At 35.4% G+C, this 23,497-nt stretch overlaps 3 protein-coding genes across 4 annotated transcripts; 1 reads left to right on the forward strand and 2 right to left on the reverse strand.

Moving 5' to 3' along the window:
• Positions 1–257: 257 nt before the first annotated feature.
• mop (tyrosine-protein phosphatase non-receptor type protein myopic) lies at positions 258–11,869 on the reverse strand. Of its 2 annotated transcripts, none has more exons than XM_077440376.1 (18): positions 11,647–11,869; positions 8,799–9,001; positions 8,378–8,700; positions 7,392–8,188; positions 7,080–7,314; positions 6,798–6,997; positions 6,596–6,728; positions 5,211–5,390; positions 4,988–5,131; positions 4,846–4,923; positions 2,624–4,315; positions 2,017–2,435; positions 1,785–1,931; positions 1,580–1,708; positions 1,318–1,496; positions 1,057–1,241; positions 860–982; positions 258–782 (listed from the first exon to the last, which is right to left on the reverse strand). In XM_077440376.1, the coding sequence occupies exons 1-18, from the start codon at positions 11,737–11,739 to the stop codon at positions 556–558; spliced, it is 5,487 nt and encodes a 1,828-aa protein (XP_077296502.1). In that variant the 5' UTR covers positions 11,740–11,869; the 3' UTR covers positions 258–555. The 2 variants fall into 2 exon arrangements, with proteins under 2 accessions (XP_077296502.1, XP_077296501.1); XM_077440375.1 differs by having other exon boundaries at positions 4,988–5,134.
• Positions 11,870–13,725: 1,856 nt separating this feature from the next.
• On the forward strand, positions 13,726–16,578 carry Oseg5 (intraflagellar transport protein Oseg5). Its single transcript, XM_077439300.1, has 12 exons — positions 13,726–13,820; positions 13,892–14,065; positions 14,146–14,521; positions 14,592–14,729; positions 14,801–14,925; positions 14,993–15,241; positions 15,376–15,539; positions 15,600–15,809; positions 15,881–16,016; positions 16,082–16,235; positions 16,323–16,463; positions 16,546–16,578. Exons 1-12 carry the CDS (start codon positions 13,726–13,728, stop codon positions 16,576–16,578), a joined length of 1,995 nt encoding a protein of 664 aa, XP_077295426.1.
• Positions 16,579–16,818: 240 nt separating this feature from the next.
• rt (Protein O-mannosyltransferase rt) lies at positions 16,819–22,537 on the reverse strand. Its single transcript, XM_077439145.1, has 9 exons — positions 22,066–22,537; positions 20,690–20,859; positions 20,138–20,439; positions 19,883–20,057; positions 19,486–19,803; positions 19,127–19,409; positions 18,767–19,034; positions 17,594–17,811; positions 16,819–17,523 (listed from the first exon to the last, which is right to left on the reverse strand). The coding sequence occupies exons 1-9, from the start codon at positions 22,171–22,173 to the stop codon at positions 17,035–17,037; spliced, it is 2,331 nt and encodes a 776-aa protein (XP_077295271.1). The 5' UTR covers positions 22,174–22,537; the 3' UTR covers positions 16,819–17,034.
• Positions 22,538–23,497: the final 960 nt, after the last annotated feature.

A 23,497-nucleotide genomic window follows, 5' to 3' on the forward strand; every position in this document is an offset into this window, starting at 1 on the left:
CAACCTTTTTGTTGTATGAAAATATTTATTTAAAACGTTACCATCAAAACGTCTAACAAACTAAACTTTAAACTGTTTTGAACCCAAAAATATTATTTTGAAATCATCTATGATGAAATATTATCAGAATTACTCACGCATGTCTCACCCATTTCAACTGCTTTTATCAAATAATCATTATTGTAAATGAATGATGTAAGATTTTTTAAAGTTTTATAGGCATGTCAACTGATAAAAAAGAAAAATAAAACAAAACACCCTTGGAATTATAATATTTTTATTATATGTGAATAATAATTATAATTTGTTACCATTTCCTAATTTAATTAATATGACAACAATGCGATAATGCAATCGAAATATTTACTGTAATAACACGTTTATAAAGTATAAAATATGATTATAAATTATATACGTATGCTCATTTAATGTGTTCCATAACAATACAATATACATATTTAGATAAGTTGTATTTATCTAAATATATACATATTTAGATAAATACAACATTTAGATAAGCAAGTATAGAAAATTTTAAAAATTTCGAAATTCTAATCAATCTTTGCGTTTCTTCAGACTCCACAACGGATCCAAATAGCTGAGCGGATCCTGCATATCGCCACTTTTCAGTCCGGCGGCCTGTTTCATCTCTTCAAAACTTTCTTTGGTGAATTTGTTGAAATTTTCGGAAGAACTTCGTGGATGAGGAGTAGTTATATGCGGTGGTGGAACACTAGCACCGCTTTGAATCGAAACAGCTTCACCGTTAAACATCACAGTACCTGTGAAACGTAAAATTTAATTATAAAGCCATCTTATCGAATGTACACAAGTGGATTTAAATAAATTAAAATATCACCAGAACAAAGTACACCCTGCACGTAAAATAATACTGTTCGGTAAATGTCAACAAGATACTTTGTATCTTCCAAGACATTCGTCCGAACTCCACATAGATATAATAAACCTGCATCCAACATATCTAAAACAAATATAAATGTCAATAAACGATAGAAAATTGCTACCGTTGAGACAAAACAGACATTGATTTTCCACCTCTGAGATCTACAAATCCTCCTCTCACTTGACTCATCGCCATGATTAAAAGTATAATAAGAGCACTTCGGCCAGCTCCAGCGTTGCAGTGAATCAAAGTTTTTGGAAGATGATTATCTTTAGAATTTACGTCTTTTGTATTCAAAACTTTGTCAACCAACATAACAAGCGGGGCACTGACGACTCTGAAACAAAAATTAAACTATAATCATTGAAACTATTAAACTATCAAGCAATTAAATTTAAAAAAATGCAATTTACCTTGCTGGAAATACGTTTATTTGATAATGAGTTAGATTTTGTTCGATGTTTTTATATTTAATAGTCAATTTTCTTTCAGTCCAATTAACGTTACAATTAATATCATTGAGAGTAATGATTAAGTCAGAGAATACAAGTTCTTGATTTTTAGACGTCGGTCCGTAAAATTTTCCTTGCAACTATAATGCAATGTAAAAATAAAACTTGTGACTCAAATTCAAAATAAATATAATGAAGGTTAAGTTGTTTTAATAAAAATTACCTCGATTTCAGTCAATAAGCAAACCATTATAGAAACTTTTTGCTGAAGAATCATATGCCAAAATGCAGAATAGTTTTCTTCAGACGGAAGGTCAGATACAATTAAAGGAATGGACCAGGCGGAAATTTGCTAAAAATTAATCATGGTTATTAAACTTGATTACAGTTTCAATGATTTATCATTTTAGATTTACGTAAATAGATACCTTAATGTGTGAAGCATTCACATATTTATCAGAAAATTCCAAAGTAAGCTTAACTCTGGAATCATCGTACGGAATAACATCCGGTGAAAAGTTTTTATCCATATTATTCTTACCAGCCAATGTTAATTTCAGATGGTTATCTTTGTTCTAGTGAAACAATAAAAAAATAATAAGCAAAAATACTCAATATAGTATATTCAATGTATGTACGTCAAAAAATATTGAAAAAAACCTGAGTATCTTGAATTTTTTTCCATTTCGAATCCAACATAGTAATCCCCGAGTGAGTTTTCTTCGTAAGTCCATCAACAAACTGTTGTAAGCTCTTCACTTCCTGCGTGAATTTATTTAAAAGACTGGGATCTGCAAATATGTCCTTCTTTGGCGGTCGCACCAAAGTTTCATCCTCGCACACGTCATCGCCCTCTAACATTTCCGACTGAGACATTTCTTTTTGTGGCACTTTTCGGATCACGTATTCAGAAACCGGAGGCACTCGAATCTCCGGGACGAGCGGCGTTTGTTCAATACTGAAATCTAAACCGGAGAGTAAATCCAAAGCCGACGGCTCTTTAACTTCCTTGACTTCGGGCGTTTCCGGAGATTTCACCTGTTCTTCGCTGACATGTGACGTCGTTTTAGACGCCTTACCTGAAACACAATTACATATAATATAAGCATAAGAATAAGATTTTATTCCATTTTTGAAATGATACGAGTATTGTATATTATATATTATTGTTGAATTCATTTTCATAAGATCTACAAAAGCTTTGATTGAGAATTTCATATACTTCTATAATAATAATTTGTTAATGAATTTTTCAGATTATACACACCTTCATCAGAATACGTCATGGTAGTTTTATTATCATGTGAATTCATATAAGTTACGCTATTCTGTCCGTTCGTACTTGGCTGTTCAATGTAAGAAGGCTGTTGATCGTAATTGGCAGAATGATTTTGTTGAGAATATTGCACAGGATTTGCATTAGAGACTTGAGGAACTTCAGGCGTATTCGTTTGCCTTTCAGTAGAAATATTTGAAGAAGATTGTACCGTTCCGTAATGTCCCGCACTCGTATACAAATTTGGTTGGTAGTGATTTTCGTTCATATCCTGATTGTTCGGAACGACCGACTGTTGCATGTTATTACTACAATTTTGATATCCATAGTTGTAATCGTACAATCCAGTCTTGTTATTGAATCCGTATCCAGGATGATTTTGATACGAGTTTGACATTTCCATATTGGATTGATTGTAATTATAGTTAGAATACTGCTGCGGTTTCGTTTCATCGACTGGAATCGATTCAGAAGTATTCGCTGAATTTGCGTCATAGCCCATCATATGAGGCAAATTTTTGGGCAAAAAATCGCGTTGAACGTGAGATTGAATTGGCAAGGCGTCTGTCGAAGCTTGCGATGTGTACGTATTTTTCATCTCGTTATTAACAGGTTGAGCATTTTGCTGTTCTTGAGGCATAGAATACAATTGTGTGTTTTGTTGCTCTTGAGGCATAGAATACAGTTGTGTATTTTGGTGCTCTTGAGGCATGAGATACTGTTGAGTGTTTTGTTGCTCTTGAGGCACAGAATACGGTTGAGAAGTTTGGACAGAATGTCCTATTTGGGAATAAGTACCAGCGTGTGATGATATCAAAGGATCCATCGGCGGTTTTATTTCTTGGGGTGCCACAACGTTAGATTCTGCGGCAGGAATTTGTTGATACTGATACATATTTTGCATATCGTTCGAAACACTGACATTTGCAACAACAGGTGCTTGATAATTATACTGATAACTCTCACTGGATGCATACGTCGGATAAGCGTTTCTATTAGACGCTTGTGTATCAGGCATAGGTGACATGTGAGGCATGTTATAATTATATCCGATTTGAGGTGTCATGGATTTGTCGGACACTTGTTGAGTAGTTGCGTTAGAATATGTCAAGTTCTGTTGTTGAAGCGACATATCATACATCTGAGATGTGTTCACCACGCCCCCATACATGCTGTTCGGTACTTGATTGGAAATGTTCACGTTTTGCATCTGACTTGTCAGTTTGTTGTAATCAACTTGGGCCGGATCTGAATACACCGGCTGTTGAATATTGCTCTGATAGTTCATCGGATTTTGTAAATAATTAGTATAATTGGGATTGTAAGCTTCGTAGCCCGGTACGCTTTGAGCTGATTGATCATAGTGCTGCATGGAATGAATGGGTGCTTGATAATTTGAATATCCCATGTCGGTTTCTTTCGGAGTCATATCGAAATTTTTATTTGGCATGTTTTCACTCGGTACGTTCGTGTTGTAACCATAGTAGTTGGAATACTGTTGATATATTTTGGGGTCTACATTAGAATACTGTTCAACGTTATGGATATGTGGATTAAGTTCGGGGTTTGGAGCATATGCTCCAGAAATATTAGACGGTTTGTAGACGTCGCTGTCTGCTATTGACGTTGGCTGTCTCATACTATACGAATCGGAATAATTTGAAGTCATCGGAATGTTTTCACCTGAAATATATATTAAGAATAAATAGCAATTCAATATATGAGCCATTATATTTGAAAGTGGCAAAAGTTCAATTTTCAGTTCCTAAGATACTATTTCTGTTTGACTTAATTCACAAATTGTTATCACTTATTTTAATTCGATATTTCCAAAATATCTGAAAAGCAGAATAAATGTATTACAGGCCACCAGTAATTTTAAATATTGTTCAACTCAAAACATTACATTTATTGTTTTGCGAAATATTTCCCGAAATGAAGAAAAGTAGACTTATGCCACTTTCAACTATAATGGCACATATTTAAATACATATATGTATATGTATTGCGATCAATATGATAAATTGGAATTTGTTATTAATAATAGTTTAAAGTAATAAATAGAGTATCGTAATTACTTTGACCAAATCACTAGGTTATTATTAATATTTATCGGATTTATCACTATGACCGTAATATATATATACATATTAATATGAGAAGACAGATAAGATCTAATGCAAGGAGTAAACGTCACTATGTCTATAAATTACCTTCAGAACCTAATGGAGCAGGTCTAACATATGGAGGATACATATGACCAGCATATGATGCTTCTGAAGAATCTGTAACTAAAAATACCACATTTCTTATTTTGTAAAAAAGTTTTAAAATAATTTAATTGAAAATAAATACCTTGAGAATGTTGAGAACTATTCCGATTTTTCATATATGGAAGAAAATCTTTTAATTTTGGAGCTGCAGAAACTTCATCTTTTATTACACTTGAAGCCAAATTAGTGTTCAGTGGGACAGAAGGATTTTTTACTACTGCAGGAGCTGCTATGAAAAGTTAATTATATTTTTAGAATGGTTTAGATTAAAACACAAATTTGCAAATGCTTACGAGAATCATTACCTGGCGGTTTCGGAGAATGACTGGCCAAAAGTTGTGCTCTTTCCTCTTGTTGCACTTTGCATATGCTCTTCAAACGAGACAAAAGTCTAGATACCGTGCTGGAAAGCTTACGATAAAATTCAATTCCTTTCAAAGACTTGTTCAATAGGTCTTCGTATGTTTCATAAGAAGTTTTCATTGCTAGAAGAAATATTGAATTATAAAATTATGTAATATCAAATTTTGCAAATAATTATAAATATTTACATCAGAGACAAATAGTGTGTATGGCTAGAAGGGAAAGGAAACACAATTAATGCTAAGATAGGAATGGAATGCTTTTATAAAATATACAAATGAATGCTTTTATATTAACACTCTATACATACATAGCATTTTATTGTGTAAAATGGGAGTGTATATGAAGGGTTCTTATAGAAATGGGCGTTCCGGCACACCTCGTAAATCTGATAAGTAAATGTAAACAATATGTTAACTTCAAAAATTCCCCAAGTCTCCCATGCTGTTGAATATTGATGGGAAGGGTACTTGATGACTGGGAGCATATACAATTTCAGATACGCCAATGATACCACTCTCATAGCCAACTCCGAAGAAGTCTGCAATATGAAAGCAGAATAATCCGACTCGAGATGAACAGAGCAAAAACAAGGATTGTGATAGTGGATCGATATGGTAAACCAGTGAGGATGGATGCTCTATCTGATCTTGAAGTTGTACACGAGTTAATTTATCTCAGATGATGGAAAATAAAAACGCGGATTGGGATGGCGAAAAGCTCAATTTCGAAACAGAGCAAAATTTGGAAAAGACCAGGCCATCACCACATGTCTACAAAAATGCATCTGATCCAAGCTTTTCCCTGTATTTCTATAAGTAGTGGAGACATGGACGGGACGAGCTCGAGAAAGGCAGGGAATAGTTGATTTTGAGATGTGGTGTTAGAGACGGATGTTTAGAATTCCCTGGACAGCGAGAAGAACCAATGCCTCCATCCTGCAAGAGATAGGATATCATCCGTTCTTAGGCGTATCTTTCAGTTTTTTGGGCTCATCGCGAAGCGAGACCAGGACAGCTTGGAATAATTGGTCATTCTGGGAAGCGTTGAGACGAGTAGAAGAAAAGGATGATCCCAACTAGATGGAGTAACCAAATCAAGGCTGCCACTAGGAAACTGTGTTCGAGTTATTGCGAGCTGCAGGGTGTCTAAAGGCTGGAGGACCATGATAGGCCGTATTATGGAAGTCCGACCCTCAGATATGAGGACAAAAAATATACATATACATATGTACATAAAGTGTTCAAGAGTATGCAAGGAATTCAAGTGGTGGAACAACTAGTAAGAACACAAAGGATGTATGTATGTATGATGATGAATATTTTACCAGTTAAGAAAGATTCCTTCTTCTTTAGAACGTCAGATATTAGCTTTTTAGTTGGAGCATATTTAGCGTAGGCCTCCGTCAGAGCCTTGAGAATGTTTTCTTGAGCTGCCATATTTTGATTGATGAAATTGACCTAAACAATACAAAACATCGTTAATATGTCCGATTTAATCTAATAATACACACTGATATTTAAACTTACCAATTTATTATGCTTTTCAATCTCCTGCTTAAATATTTCATCGAGAGACTCTCCAGTTCGGGTGAGTAATTGTGATGTAATATCATCAGTGTTTACAGTTTCGCGTAGCTGAAGAACGAGCATACTCCTCTGAGCACGCATTTCATTAACTTTTTCGACTAAAGATCTCATATCTGACATTGCAGTTGAATCAACATTCGCTATCATAAACAAAAAATAGCATATTATTCGCAAAAGTTTAAATTTAAGTTATATTTAGTAGAAATGGGATTGAATAATTACCTTTGACAGATTCCAATGATGGAATATGTTTGCTCAAATCATCAAGTGGTAAACTTAAAAGCTTGAGATTTGCCAAATGAAGCGTCATAGCTTTATGTAAAGTTTGATTGCTTTCATTTGCTTTGTTGTGAGCTTCTAAATATTTATTGGCTTCGCGCGATAACTCCGTACTTACTATAGATGGAGGTCTTTTTCCAATGATTTGTTGAAATTCTTTTTCGCTTCCTTCTTCCATCTGTAATATACATCAAAACATATTGTATTAAATTTGAAAACTCAATCATATTGTATAAAATATATTGTTTTAAATACCTCAATCATGCTTTTAATATCGGCAAACATTGATTCGACTTCCGTGTGAATATCAGCAAGGTTGTTCATAGTTTCGATTAGATTTTGTATAGCATCAGTTTTAACACTGATCGAAGCGCATATGTCGATCAAATCCTGTGGTAGTCTCTCCGGTTCATTCAAAACATTGAGGTCATCGAGTTGGAGTGATGACATAAATTCATTGAGCTGGTTGTCTTTTGCGTCGACGTCTCCACAAACTTTTCGCAACAGTTTCGCTTTCTCTTCGGAGTACATAGAAGACGCTTCATGAGCTCTCATCGGAACGAGACGACCGAATATATCAGGACCCGAAACTTCAGGATCGTTGAAGTTGATCGGAATTCCTTTAGCCAACGCGGCTGGTTTAGGTTCGCTGAGCAAATCCTTATCGGGAACTTCTTCGTGGTAAATGAATTCATTTTCATTTTTAGCGGCTTTTCGTTTACCCTCAACAACGTCATTTGCAAATGTCAAAGCTTCGTTTATGGCATCGATTTGCTCCAAACCTTTGGATAGTTTTTTTGCTTCTTGTAGTTTATCGCTAGCTAATTGATAGAATGCAACACGCTCCCCCATTTTTTGGGACTCTTCCGATTGCATGCCTTGAAACAAGTATACTATAGAACTGATATAAGCAATTTTAAAAGACAAGGATTTATGCCAGGCGTTGCATGTCTTCATTCCAACTGTTTCATGAACACTGTCCGCACCCTGAGACGTGTCTAGTGCGGCAAGTGCACTTTTATAATGCAGTATCGCTTGCATTCCGATTGCTCCTGCAATAACAAATCAGATATTATTTTTTAAATACAAAATGTATATTAGCAATACTATATAAACATACCATTGAAAACATAATATAATTAAATGAACACTATTATTATTATCAATAAAATATCATAATCATTTCGATCTAATACTATTTATTTAATTTGCTACTTTATATATAAATCAATAATACAAACCGACGATAGCTGGCTTTCTACTATCTTGCATACTTTTTTCTAAAATGCATTCCTGGGCCTGTGCTAGGCAAATATCTTGGAATAATTTCATAATTTCAGGACTGAGATCAACACCTGATGGTTGTGGGAAATGATCTTTCAAGTGTTGAAAGGCCCATACGGCATTTTGAAAATGAGTACATGCGGCTTTCATGCTATCAGGTGTAATTCTAGATTCCGCAGCACCAAGTTTGGAATGCAGAGCGCCTACATTATACAGGACGCAAACCATCTCAAAACGAATATCAGACAAGGTGCAAACAATGTTTGCGAATAAATCTTTCCTACAAGAGAAATGTATCATAATCAGCGAGGAGTCAATAACCGTGAAAAGTAAACATAGGTGATTATTACGTTTGAAAAATGTCTACTTATCACGTACCATGCGAATGCAACTGCAACCGGTTGACCTTTAGACATGGGAAATCTGCTTTGAAGTCCTCGAAGTTGGCAAAAGTAGCGTTTTAAAGCAGCAGTGCCGGTGAGATCTATCGCCGGTCGTACGGCCACCGATCGAAGCCCTTCCAATTGATGAATTTCATTGTTATAGCTCTCTGAATCTTCTCGATAGCATACGGCGATATACTAAAATTAAGGAAGGTATTTGTAATAGGGTTTGGGATAAATACACTAATTACATATTGGTGTAAGAATGTATTGGCTTTAAAATTTATAATATAAACAATATTTGGCAAGTCACAGTTTTTTATATCATAAGAAAAGATGTCGTCATAACACATATATTTTTTTTCCATCGATGAAAATCTAATAAATGAATGCATAAAATAGTAACCATTTTTTTATTGTTTAGTATTATTTTATCATTTATACATACATTTTCACCGTGATTTTTTTTTTGTAATGACATCACTCAATCTTTAGAAAATAGAGTTCTAACCAAATATAAATAGCAGTAAATAACAAAAAACTCAATCTCACAAAATATGTCAGTTAAGGAATTTTCTTTGTATACGATGATATGATTTAAAATTTGCATATTACATTTAAGCATGAAAATATTTTGTAAATGAATTCAACAAGCAATTGACATTTTTTTAAGTATAAAAAGTAAAACCATTACATGGTCAACAGAAGACCTTCACAGATATTTAAAAATTAGATATATACAGTGAAAATTCATTATAATGATGTCTTTAAGACTTATGAACACACCTTAAGCGGGCGAATTTTTTTTGCAGCGACTAGCGGTAGGGGGCAAAATCACAAGACTGCGCGAATAAATACAATAGATTATAAAAATCATTCAACATTCAAACTCATATAAAAAAAATCTCTATATACTATTAGAATAAATGTAGTACTACATATCCCGCCTTCCGCGATGAACCAATATCAAACGTAATACTACGTATCCCGCATTTCTCGTCAAGCTCATATGAAACGTAGTACTACGTGACCCGCTTAAGGTGTGTTAAACTATTTCATATTACCGAAAACTCCAGACTGGGAAATTATTTTTTGGTTATTTCCATAATCGATATATTGAAATTTGATTATATAAATGAATCGAATAATATATAAGTACGAAAATTGTTTTTTATTAAGTACATCTTCAATATTTTAAAGCTTTTTAAGACAAATAGGAAAGATTTGATATAACATACTAGCTGAACCCGGCATGCGTTGCAACGCCACAATAGCGCATTCAATTCCCGTTCCAGTTCCCTATTCCGTTCCCGTTCTCGTTCCCGTTCCCATTTGTCGGAAAAACGCAGGCAGCGAACACTTTGGTCGCGACGCGAAAACATTTGAAATTATAACATTGCAATGACACCCATTCCCGTTTTTTTTCACAGTAATCTTCCCGGACATGCATACAACAAATCCTGAAAGTTCCATCGTAATCGGTTCAGTGGCTTAGGAGCCTATTCGATACACACACACAGACATTCATTTATATATATACAGTGGCGGCTCGTTAAGAAAAGATCTAAGAATCCGCATCGAGATGGCTAGAACAGCATTTGTAAAAATGAAGGCGGCGCTTAAAAACAAGCATCTCAATCTTCATACGCGGTTGAGATTCGCGAAGAGCTACGTCTGGACAGTATTACTACACGGATGTGAGACGTGGACTCTGAAAACCAAGATGATCAGCCGCATTGAAGCTTTTGAGATGTGGGTCTATAGGCGTATGCTGAAGATTCCGTGGACCAAAAAGATATCAAACGAAGCTGTCCTCGGCATGATGGGGAGAGGCAGGGAACTTGTTTCTGTCATCAAGCGGAGAAAGATGGAGTACCTCGGACACATGATACGGGGTCCAGAATACGAATTTCTCCGTTTGATAACCATGGGGAAAATAGAAGGAAAAAAATGGATTGGCAGGAAAAAGTTATCTTGGCTTCGAAACATGCGCATGTGGACCGATATGAGCGCCGAAGAGCTGTTCCGAGCCGCTGAAGACCGATGCGGATATATTCAAATAATCGACGAGGTGGTCGCCAACGTCCGGATGCGGACAAGGCATTAACAAGAAGAAGAAGGCGGCTCGTGCATAGGAACTGCGGCGCTGCAGCACCCCCAGAAAAATTACAAAAAAGTCGCATTTACAACTTGTATTCAGATATATTTGACATACTCATTAATAATGATTATGTGAAATATCTTATCATTCTTATTTAAATTATATTCACAGGTTGTAAATGTATACAAATGAGATTTTTTTTGTATTTTTTCTGGGGGTGCTGCAGCGCCGCAGTTCCTATGCACGAGCCGCCACTGTATATATATATATATATATATATATATATATATATATATATATATATATATATATATATATAGATAGTTGTACTAAAATCAGTTTTAATCAAAATAAAAACAATAAATTTCATAATTTTTTTAATGCAACCATTGTCATGAAAATGATAAAAAAAACAACAAAGATATGGTCGTTATATTTTGCATTAGGATCACCGGAGATCAGCTGAGATTTTGCACATGATCAAAGATTGACCAAAATTACACATTACTTTCAAATAATGGTCGTTGTTGTTCACACTTGGGCCATTTTAAGTGTCAAATATGACATGATTCTGAAAGATAATTCGCATTTACGAATGCGCAATCGGAATGACGTGTACACTCAGAGGCTCAATTAGGTGGAGCAATCGATATCTGCCAGGCATTAGTGACGTATATGATTTATAAACAGAAATTGACGGTCTTCGGGTGACAGAAGTGAGGTGGGGTGAGTGGACGAGTACCTGCTTTAACTTGGTGGCAAATTGTGGGGCTTCGTGAGGAACTTTCAGCTCCAGCGACAGCATCGGCAGCCTCGGAGCTGCCTCCATCGCCATTCTGAACGCTTTGAATCTGCACTTATCCTATAAATGATTTGATCCTGTCAACCGAAAAAACAGCTCAGACGACACAAATCACACACCCACTGACACACAAAACGCGCTTAGCTGCGACTTTGTTGACCATTGCCGATTGATTAATTAATTTTGGAATGCGATTTGTAATCTGATCTTATGATTTGGGTCAAATTGATTATTTATTAAAATTTGCAAGTATCATTTATTACTCTATAAATATGAGCACATTTATCTGAAATAATCTGTTCATTGAGCTGCCACTGTGGTATTTTGAAAACGCTGTAACGTTATATCCATAGAAGTAGAATACATAGAATCGCTCTCAGCCTCCAAAAATGTTGCCACAAAAACCCTGCGTGGCAGAGTTTGTTCATTGTTTGCTAAACTTCGTCTCCGTCTCTCTTGTCTCTCTTCTGACTTTCCGTCTCTCTCTTCAATGGCTCGCTTTTAGACGGTACTTTTCTTAACAATGACCATTCTATGCATTCTACTTCTATGGTTATATCGCATAAATATTAATTTATAAATCATTTTTATAAACATTTAAGGAGCTGTGTCGGTACAGAATTTACCCAAACATTTTTACACAATGTTTTCGTAGTTCGAAAATATTGATATATTAGAAGAATAATAGATTATGGTTTGATTTTAAATGGTAAACGGATTATTTCGCACGAAAATCGTTGCCACAGAAATCACGAATACGGAATATCTGGCACTCGAGTTCTATCGATGGAGTTTTTGGGTGCTGGATGTTCCGTGATCGAGATTTTAGTGACGTGCGCGAGATCGCTTTTTGCCGAATAATTACCAAATCGTTTTCAGCGAGGCAGATTACACGCATTATGGCCCAAATTGGGGAATCCTCAAATCATGTTTCTTATTTACATTTAAATGTTAATTGATTTACATTACGTTACCTTTTCTTATTAGAAGCCTGTTGATATTAGCTTCAATTATTATATGTACATATATGAGATCAGAGCAAACAATGCATATTTTATATTTCTATGTACATATGTACGTGTATGTTGAAAACGGGTCTACGTGACGAGCCGGAATGTTAAATTACCGAAAACGCAAATATCGGAAGGCAAAGATCGAAAATCGAAAGATAAAAAAAGGTTGTTGGTAAACGGTACATACTCACTTAATTTGCGCGAGGAGGATACAACAGGGACAAGAGGAACAGGCTTTTCCTCCCATATTAATGTGCGCGCGCAGAATACGGGAGGAAAAGCCTGTTCCTCTTGTTCCTGTTGTATCCTGCTCGCGCAAATTAAGTGAGTATGTACCGTTTACCTTGCACCCTTTTTTTTGATCTTTCGACTTAAGATCTTTCGATTTTCGATCTTTGCGTTTTCGGTAATTTAACATTCCGGCTCGTCACGGAGACCGGTTGAAAACTAATAATGGACTCGCCCGCCGTAACCAAACAATATAATGGCGGGCTTTGCTACTGAAGTGGCCTTAGCACCGCGAAAACCGACCATCAGATAAATCTTTTGAATATGTATCTATGAAGTTGCAGCTGTCGAAATATCATTTATGTATGTGAAATAAACATGCATATATGTTGCACAACTATAATATAAAGTAAAATAAAATAAAATCTCACAATAACGTTTTTTCTAATACAAATTCACAACATTTTAAATTTTGAAGGTCGACAAACAAATTTATCGATAATAATTATCATTACATTTAGAAATATTCGAGTTAAAAATACTATTGATTTTTCAGTATTTCATTAGTGGGACTTTTGTTTGGGTTAGTTAGTCCACAGATGAATCCATTATTATTCATTTTCACATTGGATGGAAATTTTATATTTCTATCCACCAAAATGAGCATAGTATTAACAATAAATATTATACTTTGATTGATTGATTACGTGTTCGAAAAATGATTACATTCCCATAGTAACTAAAATGTGTACACAAACAAACATACATTCTCAACAAAATGAAGTTTAAAATATCGAAATTTAACGAGCCGAAGCATAAAAGCATAGTTTCTTGTATCAGTTGGAATAATACAGAAGAAGTATTCTCATGCGGGTAATAATTTGATCGAAAATAATATTTCATACATTTCCTATGAATGTATAAGATTTTCATATTTGTTGCAGCGATGATCACATACTTCTGAAATGGAATCTAGTAACTAATGAATCTTTGACCGTCACAACGCTACCTGATAACTTCTTTCCGACCAGTCTTCAGCCGTATCCTAAAACAGGATTTGGATCTAGCAGCAATAAGCAATCACAAGATAACCTTCTGCTCACTACAGCAGATGGCAGGTATTCAATTAGAAAACTAAACATACAAATATTTACTAAATAAACATACATCATATACAAACTTACATCACTTTTATTAGATTCCATTTCGTCAATCAAAATGGACGTATTGAAAAATCAGTCGCCGCTCATCAAGGAGCTTGCCTAGTTGGTCAATGGAGTCCTGATGGATCAAGCATTTTAACAGCCGGCGAAGATGGCACATTAAGAATATGGTCCCGGAGTGGACTAGCAAGATCTCTCATAGGAAATGTCGGTGTTCCCATTTACTGTGCCATTTGGGGACCATCAGGAAGCAGCTTGTTGCATACTCAATCTAACTGTATAGTGATCACACACTTGCAAGGAAACACCAAACGTTTACAGTGGAAAGGTCATGATGGTCTCATATTATCTGCAGCGTGGAATCCGACAAATAATATCATCGTTAGCGGCTCTGAAGATGGATTTTTCAAAGTATTACTATACATTAGAAAAGCTCAACAATCAAAATACAGATGACATATTATTATGTGTTGCTTTATAGACATGGGATATGTTCGGACAACTACTTTCATGTAGTATGAAGCATGATTGTCCAATACTATCGGTCAGTTGGTCTCCGGCTGGAGATTTGTTTGCAGTGGCTGGTTATAATCTATTGCGACTTTGTGATTTTACAGGGGTAATTTTTTTCATATTTCAACATTTACATATTTGCGATATTCTTCAATTTATTAATGTCGTTTTCAACAGTGGTCTCACTGCCTTGAGCGACCGAATACAGGTAGTATCCAGCATATTGCTTGGTCTTCAGATGGGACACAACTTGCGGCAGCTTGCTCAAATGGACATGTTTTATTTGCACATTTGATACAAAGGTAATTGACTAAATATAATATAAATATCTTAGAATTCCATGCTTTGCAACAAGTTAAAGCGTTTCAGGCAGATGAGCTGGAAGAACTATTCGTGTACGTTGACAGGACGTAAGACGATAACAATAACAGAAGTCACCAATAGCACAACAGAGCAATTGGATTACTCGAATCGGGTAATTCAAATGGGCCTCGCCAGTGGACACTTAATAGTTGTCACTACTAAACAATGTCACATCCATTCATCGACCAGTTGGAACACTCCGGTCGTATTTGATTTAAAGGACAGCATAGTCTACATGATATTGATCTCGGAAAGGTAATAAATCATTCATAAAATATGTTGAATATTTAATTACGAATTATAATTATAATTATTACCTCACCAACTTTTATTTATGACTATTGTCGTCGTTTCCAAAACTGATTATTTCATTTATTGCAATATTTTAGATGTTTTTGCTTGGTGGAACGTTCTGGAATCAATATCTACAGCTATTTAGGAAGGCTGTTGGCTAGTCCGAGATGGGGTTCGATGCGTTTGGATGTCCTTGCTAGATCGTCCATTTCTTTAGGACCTGATACACTAGCTGTTATTGATCAGAATGATCACAAAAGTATGTAAAAAAGTGAATATGAGTATGTGAGTGTTTATGATCATGTTGAAAACTTTCCAGCTATACATATATTCGAACTTCCAACTGGAATTGCCGTTCGAAGCTCGTCGGAACACTCAACTATGACCGTCACTCATACAATGGCTGCTTCTGAAATAGTTTTGAGTCAATCTGGACTATTAGCCGAACGACAGTTAGCCATGATCGATTTCAATAAAGATTTATACATATTAACAGTTAAGGATTCAAAATTGAAATTGAAAAAAATTGGTGGGTATGAAGATTGATGACTTATAAGCATTTAATTTTATTATAATACATAATGGTTGCTTTATGCTTAGCCGTACAAGTAAGTGGAATTACCTGGTGTGAAGATGTTGCAATTCTTGTAGCTCTACGTGAAGGTCGACTAATTATATTCGGCAGTCCGAGAACATCTGCATTTCTATCGCTCACCACTATAGTAAGAGATGTTAGGTAAATTGGAATCTAGTGGATTTTTAAAGTTATGTATTATTTGTAAGTGTGATTTTTTTCAAAAGTGATCTAGGAAAAAATCCCAAGTTAATCAGAGCAGAAGAAGGGTGTGTGGTCATAAGACGGGGCGACGGTTCGTTATTACACATTGCAATTTCGCCATTTCCAATGCAGTTGGCGAGAAAAGTTGCCGCTAATCAGTGGTCGCAAGCGCTCAAAGTGAATTTATTTTTTATTTATATGTAATGTAGATATATCAAACAATTATTTGAATTGTAAAGTTAATGCTGCAAATATTACTTTTAGTTATGTCGAATAATCAAAGATGATACATTGTGGGCTTGCTTAGCGGCACTGTCTTGGGAGAGTAAAGAGTTGGCAGTTGCTGAGGAAGCTTTCGCTATTATAAAACAGCCTCATCAGGTTGAATACATACAACAATTAAAGGTTTTTTTATGTGTTATTATATAATATTAAATTTTAAATATTTTAACACATACATATATGTACTATGGTCAAATTGTTGTAGAATCCTACTCAAATCGAGAGCAATCAAGACTAATCAATGGTGATTTTGAAAAAACATAAATAAATACTTGAAGTTTACGAAATAAATAAAAATTTAATTAACAGTACAATATACAACAATCTTAAAACTATACAATACCATGTAATATATATATATAAAATTATAATAAATTAATATATTTAATAATATCAAGATTAATGTCTTTATTTTATATCAAAATTAGTACATATGTATGTACTAATTTAAGATTTGAGGTATAATAAAATTTTTACTAATAAATGAATACATTGCAATGACAATGATCTTTATTACCTTAATAACAACAAATAAGTTAACACAGAAATCCATTTAAAATACAAATTGAAAACCATCAACATAAATAAATCCTACTATTATATGTACATATATTTTTGACAGATATCATAATTTTATTTACAAGATATAGGCACTTTCAGGTATTTTTTTTGTTTTTGATTATTGAGCAAATGATTATTTCTTGTGTAAGATAAAATCCCATGTATCTTTCCATCGAAGGTTTACAAGATCATTTTCAGTTAAATCCGTCGTGCCGTAGTTGAGCACAGTAAATTTCAAAAAGTTTTGCACTACATACAACAACCAAACAACTATTCCCATTACGAACAAAACTGTTATCCACTTGTTGACAGTTTTGCAAATTAAAAACAAGTAAATGTGTTCGATTATAGCTGCCAATAAGAGGACTTTAAAAACGAAAGCTGATAAGTAATGATGAAGGAACAGTGTACGCTCCATGAAAAAATAAGGCAAGTAGTGAAATAGGTATCCTACGACGAATATTTCGCCAGCTGCTAAAAATTGCTGCCAACTTGCTACTGACAAATCATAGCACAGACGTCTTCTTCTTATCAAATAAAATGATAAAAACCCAAAGTAAATAACCAAACCAAGTGATCCTGAATACCAAACGATCAAATTTCCAATCAAATGTACTTGCGCCTGGAAAAATATCAATGAATTAATGCCAATAAATCACAACTGTAAATATTTACAGCAGTTTCATACATACGTTTGAATCTGAGGATACCCAATAGGCAATTCCTCTAGTGAGGAAAGGCCACTCTAATGGCTCACTGGAAAACATGTGGTTTTGAACATATTCTTGACTAGTAAAGAGCATCTTGTACTGAAGCTCCAGAAACTTTTCCCAAAATGTTAGATGAGTAGCCGTTGTCGGAATCATTTCTGCATGTACCAATTGCCTTTCGCGTTCCTTTTTATCGTCAGCTGAAATATATAACATTTATGATTACTGTGAACAATTAACCCTTTGCCCGTGGCAGTAAATATAGCGAACAAGCCCTGTACGCGGTACCTTTTTCGCGAATTTGGAAATTGAGTTTTCGACCTTAAATACAGATTTTAATATTTACTCAAGTAACCAGATATGTTAATTAATACATAAAGTATTATTTTAAACAATAAAATACATAGTATATCCCGTAGTTTTGGCTTAATTGTCAAATAATCATTCTTCATACAATTGAGACGGTGACACGACAACTCGTTCACAGATTTTTCGTAAACCGATGATGCGCTCCAGGCATTACGTATACGGCCATCTCTTTCTCACCCCATCTGTTCACCATGATCTCGTTTACTCTGCCATTACGTATGCAGCTATCTCTTTCACAGACCATTTTTTCACCGATAACAGACGGTCTGTGAAAGAGATGGCTGCATACGTAATGGCATAGTAAACAAGATCATGGTGAACAGACGGGGTGAGAAAGAGATGGCCGTATACGTAATGCCTGGAGCGCATTATCGGTTTACGGAAAATCTGTGAACGAGTTGTCAGGTAACCAATTGAGACGTATCGTCGCCATTGTTCAACAGACGTGACGTCACATAAACGAGGTTTCAGTATGGTTCCACAAAAAACTAATTTGACTGGTATATATTCATTTTAAACAAATTTAATAAAAGGCATTCAACTCTCAGTAATATATTCAACTAATTTTGAACCTTAAAACAGTTGAAATAGGCACATATAAGGCTCAAAATCCCGTACAAAGTTCAGAAATTCTATGGAAGACAGCCGCGCTACAGACTTATCGCGCAAAGCTTCCATAGAAGACGGCCGCGGGCAAATGGTTAAGATATTAATTTGTTACACACTGGTTAGAAACTACGGCATGAGTATTATTAATTTCAAGAAAAATATGTACTTCCAACATACTTTTAGTATATCGATGCTCTTCGACGTTCCAAATCGTATCATCTTGGTTTATAACTTTATCGGCAACAATTTCGTGCTGATTGAAGCCCCATTCAGCCAGCTGTCTACCGCTAAACTTCAACGCTAAGCCAGAATTGACATGTATCAAGTGTACGAGAGACTGTATAGTATTCCATGATGCACCTTCTTGATCTTTGTTGATAATTTCTACTTTCCACAAATTTTGAGCAGACATTGAAACATTATAATCTATATAACAAGACACTTCCTACAAATAAAAATCAAAACATAAGACTACCCCAATTCACAATGAGCATATACATGTATGTATGTATGTAAAAAGTAAAATAAATATAATACTTGGCATTGTGGAGACATTGGTGCAGCTACGTCATGAGAATTGAGTGCTCTGCTGGTGATTCCATGAACCAACTGTATCACATCGCCGTCTTTAATCGGATCTATCGGATAACCTACGGTGAGATCATTCTTTTCGGGCCTCTTGACTATCCACCAGTTATTGACGTCTTTGAAACTGTAGCACGTAACTTGCTGCTGATGCGATGAGCCTCTCTTGTCGGCGTATTTAATAGGATAGACGTGAGCGTGTGAGTGAAGCCAGCATGTACGGCCGTGAGTGTGTCTACAATCAATACAATTGGCGAATTTTATCTTGTAATTTGTTCATATGATAGACAAATGTTCTAAATAATACTAACCGAAGTGTAATCTGAGATCCGTGAGCAACATGTAATGGTTGCCCTTTGGTGATACTTGCAAGTCCTCCATCTAACGATGCTTGAAAAGCACTGGTCATTACTGTATCATGGGGACCAGCTTTGGTCAGCAAGCTCAAATGTACAGCAAATATTGAAATATAAACTATGGATGGGACGATTATCAACAAACAACTGATACGTAGAAAAAAACTTAATATAGTCTTAAGGACTACGGTCCGATTTCCCAAGAGATTCCAAAACTCACGTCCAATAATAAACAGTCCTAATAGACAGGAATAGAACCCTGAAAATTTGATACTGAAAAGGATAGTAAATTGAATATAACATGTACATAAATACTATTATAGCTTCAAATCATGTATTCTAAATATTATACCTTGTACAGCAAGTGAGTGAAATACAACCGATAATAAACCACATCCATTTGGTGGAACCAGTCGAGTGATTGTGATGAAACTTAAACTTGAGCAGAGAAAATATACCGAAAAATCCAAATATTAACAATATTGACTCCATCAGCATAAATCTAGACTGCGTCAAGAGTGCATTATCTAAAAGACAAAAAAATAAACACAATAAAACAATCAAGTATAAATCTAAAGTAGTCAGTAGTTACCCAAAAATTTTGTACCACAAGTTATTAACAAAGAGGCTATTACAGCCGTCCATTCTGAGTATTGTAATACTATCATAATTTTATAGACTAGTGGAATTAGTAAGCTGCCACATAGAGCTGGAATCAACCTCAATGTGAAAATTGGGACGGTATCGTCATAAGCGCTTCCTATTTTGTCAAATGTAAAATTTCCAGAGTAGCCGGCTAAATAGGCGACTGCTGATAGCATCTGTTTTCCAAGTGGAGGATGAGAATCGAAAAAGAAAATTCTCTTCATATACAGTGATACATATCGGCCGTAGTGTAATTCATCAAATCTGAAATATAAACCTTAAAATTAAAAGACTGCTTGGAAACAATAAATGCATGGGAATATAACGAGATACAATTAAAAATTTGACTATGTATCTGAACTCTTAGTCAAATATAAACATTGAAACCCCATATTCAATGAACATTTTGTGAGTTTAACATTTCTCTTCACCGAAGTCAGAAGAAAATCCATTGGATCAACTTCATTTTAACTGGCATTCAGGATAGGCCCAATTATGTATAATAAATGCTTACACTATATTCTTAGGCTCTTGTAATTTGTAAAATCGTGTCATTAGCGCTATGATGAATAGACTTATTGCCATCAAATCCAATTCTATTTTTAAGCTAAACCTTCTTTTGTATAGGAATTGTTTTGTGAGCACATCTTCGGCGAATATTTCAGTAGCTGTAGCGCCATCTCCCTGCAATAAAATATTTTCCATTTAGTTCTAAAATTATATAGAATACAAAAGAAAACGAAATTCGATAACTCGGATGATACATTTAAAATTTTCTTATTAAAGTGGATAATACTCTGAAGATGATGTATGTTCCACTAAGGATAATCTTATGGAGTTTGATTATCAGAAGTACACTTACATATGTACATAAAACAAACGATGTTTATTTATTTATTGAAAAATCAACAGATCACAGATGTAGAAATGCATAAAAATAAAGAATAAATGTAACAAAATAACATCTGAGCCCAATTATAGATTTTTACAAATTACATTAAATGGTACATAGAGACAAACAAATGGAAAAGGAAAGAATAAAAATTAAAACATGACTAAATGGAACAATGCATAACTAAGCATAAATTAATATAATATTGGATAAAGATTATATAATAGAAATAGAAATGGATCAATTAATTAAAACTCTCCCGATGGCAGTCCTGAATTGATGCAAGGAAATACCGAATGAATCAACTTCATTCAACTCCCCGTTAAACATACGATAAACACGCTTCAGATAGCAATATTTTAGGGAATTGGTTTTGAAAGGGCTAATTGAAAGGAGTGCAACGGGTCCAATATACCTAACTGGGATCCTGAAACCAACCTTACTCGGTGAATCGGGACAATCAAGGAAACCATTTAGGAGCTTAAAAAGTAATGTAGCATCAGTGAGTCGTCGTCTGACAGAAAGATTGTTAAAGGATAGGAGTTTTAAAATATCGGAAACAGTAGTATGGGCGTAGATCGGAAAACGGTAGCGTAAGAATTTGATAAATTTTAGTTGAACTTTTTCAATACAATTAATATGGGATATGTAAAAAGGTGACCAGATAATTGAGGCAAATTCAAGGCGAGAACTTACATGATCATTAAAGGGTTTAGTTGAGCAGAGTAGGAATCCAAGAGATTTATATGCATTATTAGTATTATCATTAATTTGGAGATTTATATGCTTTATTAGTATTATATTAATTTAGACGAATGCATAGTATATGTAGTTCTATAAAACTGAATGCATGGTTCATATGAATGAGCTACAACTATCAAAATATTTACGGTGGTCGGTAAGTAGGTACCTACATGTACCAACAACAATAACAAATATATGAAACTGGCGCGCCAATTTCAATGTCATGAACAATAAACAAATAAGACGATACTCACCACCTCTCTTTTTCCACACTTGTCTCGTGCGGGTTCCGGTTCATTATCCGGACCTGGTTCCACTTCCGGTTTGAGTCTAGAAGTGACATCGTCGCGACGAGTCTTCATAACGACCACCAAATGGTACGCCACGAGTGCAACTGAACCAACGGTACTTTGCGCGCTTTCACCTCTTCTCCCCCCACTTCTTCATTCCTCACACTTCTACAACTTCCACGCCTCTACAACTGTGAAGCCTGTAGCACCTCTAATCGGACGAAAACCTTGCTAGAGTTTTAAATTCGGAGAAACGTCACAGTCGTTGACTGTAAAAAATAAACAGATTGACAGATTCGTACAGAGAGATGTAATAAGAATAGAGGGGCCCTTACGAATAAATAATTGTTGTCAATTTTACGCGGTACGTCTCTATAAATACGCTACATCGCACGGAATACAATCGGATCAATTTACTTATAAAATTTTATCCCATGTTGTTTATTGTGTGTTTTTGAATGTGTTGTGCAATTTTTAGCGATGCTTGCCTATCTTGAGAGTAATATAAACAAACAGATAAGTTTTTATCGGACATACGTCGAGCACCAAGCGTCAAATACGACTGATGCTAAAATTATTTAGATCTGTCCGTGGACAGAATGTCACTTGACAACAAAAGAACTTACACTTCTATTAATATTACATTTCTCTGGATTCGTAGGACCGAATTGAAAAAACTGCTTATTTTAGGTAGTCTCGTTCATTAGCAAGTGAGGCAGCGCTTAATTCGAAGCTGGTTTTCCCAGATGTGAACAATAAACTACTCACTGCGTCTTCAACTTCAATGTGGAATCCTCTCTTCATATCCACGCAACCATTATGATATGTGTATTGTAAAGTGTATTCGAAAGTGGATAATGGAGACCCTTGGGTTAGGCCAAGCGGCATCTCCCACTAGTTCCCAGAATCCGGATGAAAGCGTGAGACTGTACGTGTCTGAGACCGTGATACTGTACGTGCCTAAACAATGGAGAAACAAACGGATCAGAGAAGCTGTGCTGAGTGGCTTGCCCTTCATAAGGAGGTACTTAGGTCATATCAGATCATTCTGGAATGATCTGATGCTGTGGCGGCTCGCTTATACGACATGGTCGAGTTTGGTTGCCTTCCTGCGAGTGGGGACCAACCCGGCTGGGTTCGGACAGCTGCTACTCACTCTGTCTTCAGCTGTCATATAATAAACACGTGCATTAACATGCCAGTCGTCTCATTCGTTCATCCTCCATACTGGTGACCCCCGACATCGAGCCACGCAGCCTCGATCAATTTCAACATGCCGCTCATCCCTGCCTCGCCGAGTCAGGCGGGAGAAGCTACCCGCCGCGCCCCCATCGCCATCAACACGCGTCGCGGCCCGCGGGTGACAATAAACGAGCAGACACGGCTACCTACCTAC

This window comes from Arctopsyche grandis, chromosome 10, assembly GCF_051622035.1.
Source record: "Arctopsyche grandis isolate Sample6627 chromosome 10, ASM5162203v2, whole genome shotgun sequence".
Taxonomy (NCBI): domain Eukaryota; kingdom Metazoa; phylum Arthropoda; class Insecta; order Trichoptera; family Hydropsychidae; genus Arctopsyche; species Arctopsyche grandis.

Bases quoted from the DNA above. Each gene is read 5' to 3' on its own strand.
- mop (XM_077440375.1), bottom strand. From the start codon at position 11,739: ATGGCGATGGAGGCAGCTCCGAGGCTGCCGATGCTGTCGCTGGAGCTG. The intron at 4,316-4,845 runs GTAATTTATAGA...TATATATTTCAG, and splicing joins TGCTCCATTAGGTTCTGAAG to GTGAAAACATTCCGATGACT. The intron at 1,932-2,016 runs GTTTTTTTCAAT...TTGTTTCACTAG, and splicing joins AAAAAATTCAAGATACTCAG to AACAAAGATAACCATCTGAA.
- Oseg5 (XM_077439300.1), top strand. From the start codon at position 13,726: ATGAAGTTTAAAATATCGAAATTTAACGAGCCGAAGCATAAAAGCATA. The intron at 14,066-14,145 runs GTATTCAATTAG...CACTTTTATTAG, and splicing joins CTCACTACAGCAGATGGCAG to ATTCCATTTCGTCAATCAAA. The intron at 16,464-16,545 runs GTTTTTTTATGT...AAATTGTTGTAG, and splicing joins AATACATACAACAATTAAAG to AATCCTACTCAAATCGAGAG.
- rt (XM_077439145.1), bottom strand. From the start codon at position 22,173: ATGAAGACTCGTCGCGACGATGTCACTTCTAGACTCAAACCGGAAGTG. The intron at 17,812-18,766 runs GTATGTTGGAAG...TATATATTTCAG, and splicing joins AGAGCATCGATATACTAAAA to CTGACGATAAAAAGGAACGC. The intron at 17,524-17,593 runs GTATGTATGAAA...ATATTTTTCCAG, and splicing joins GGGTATCCTCAGATTCAAAC to GCGCAAGTACATTTGATTGG.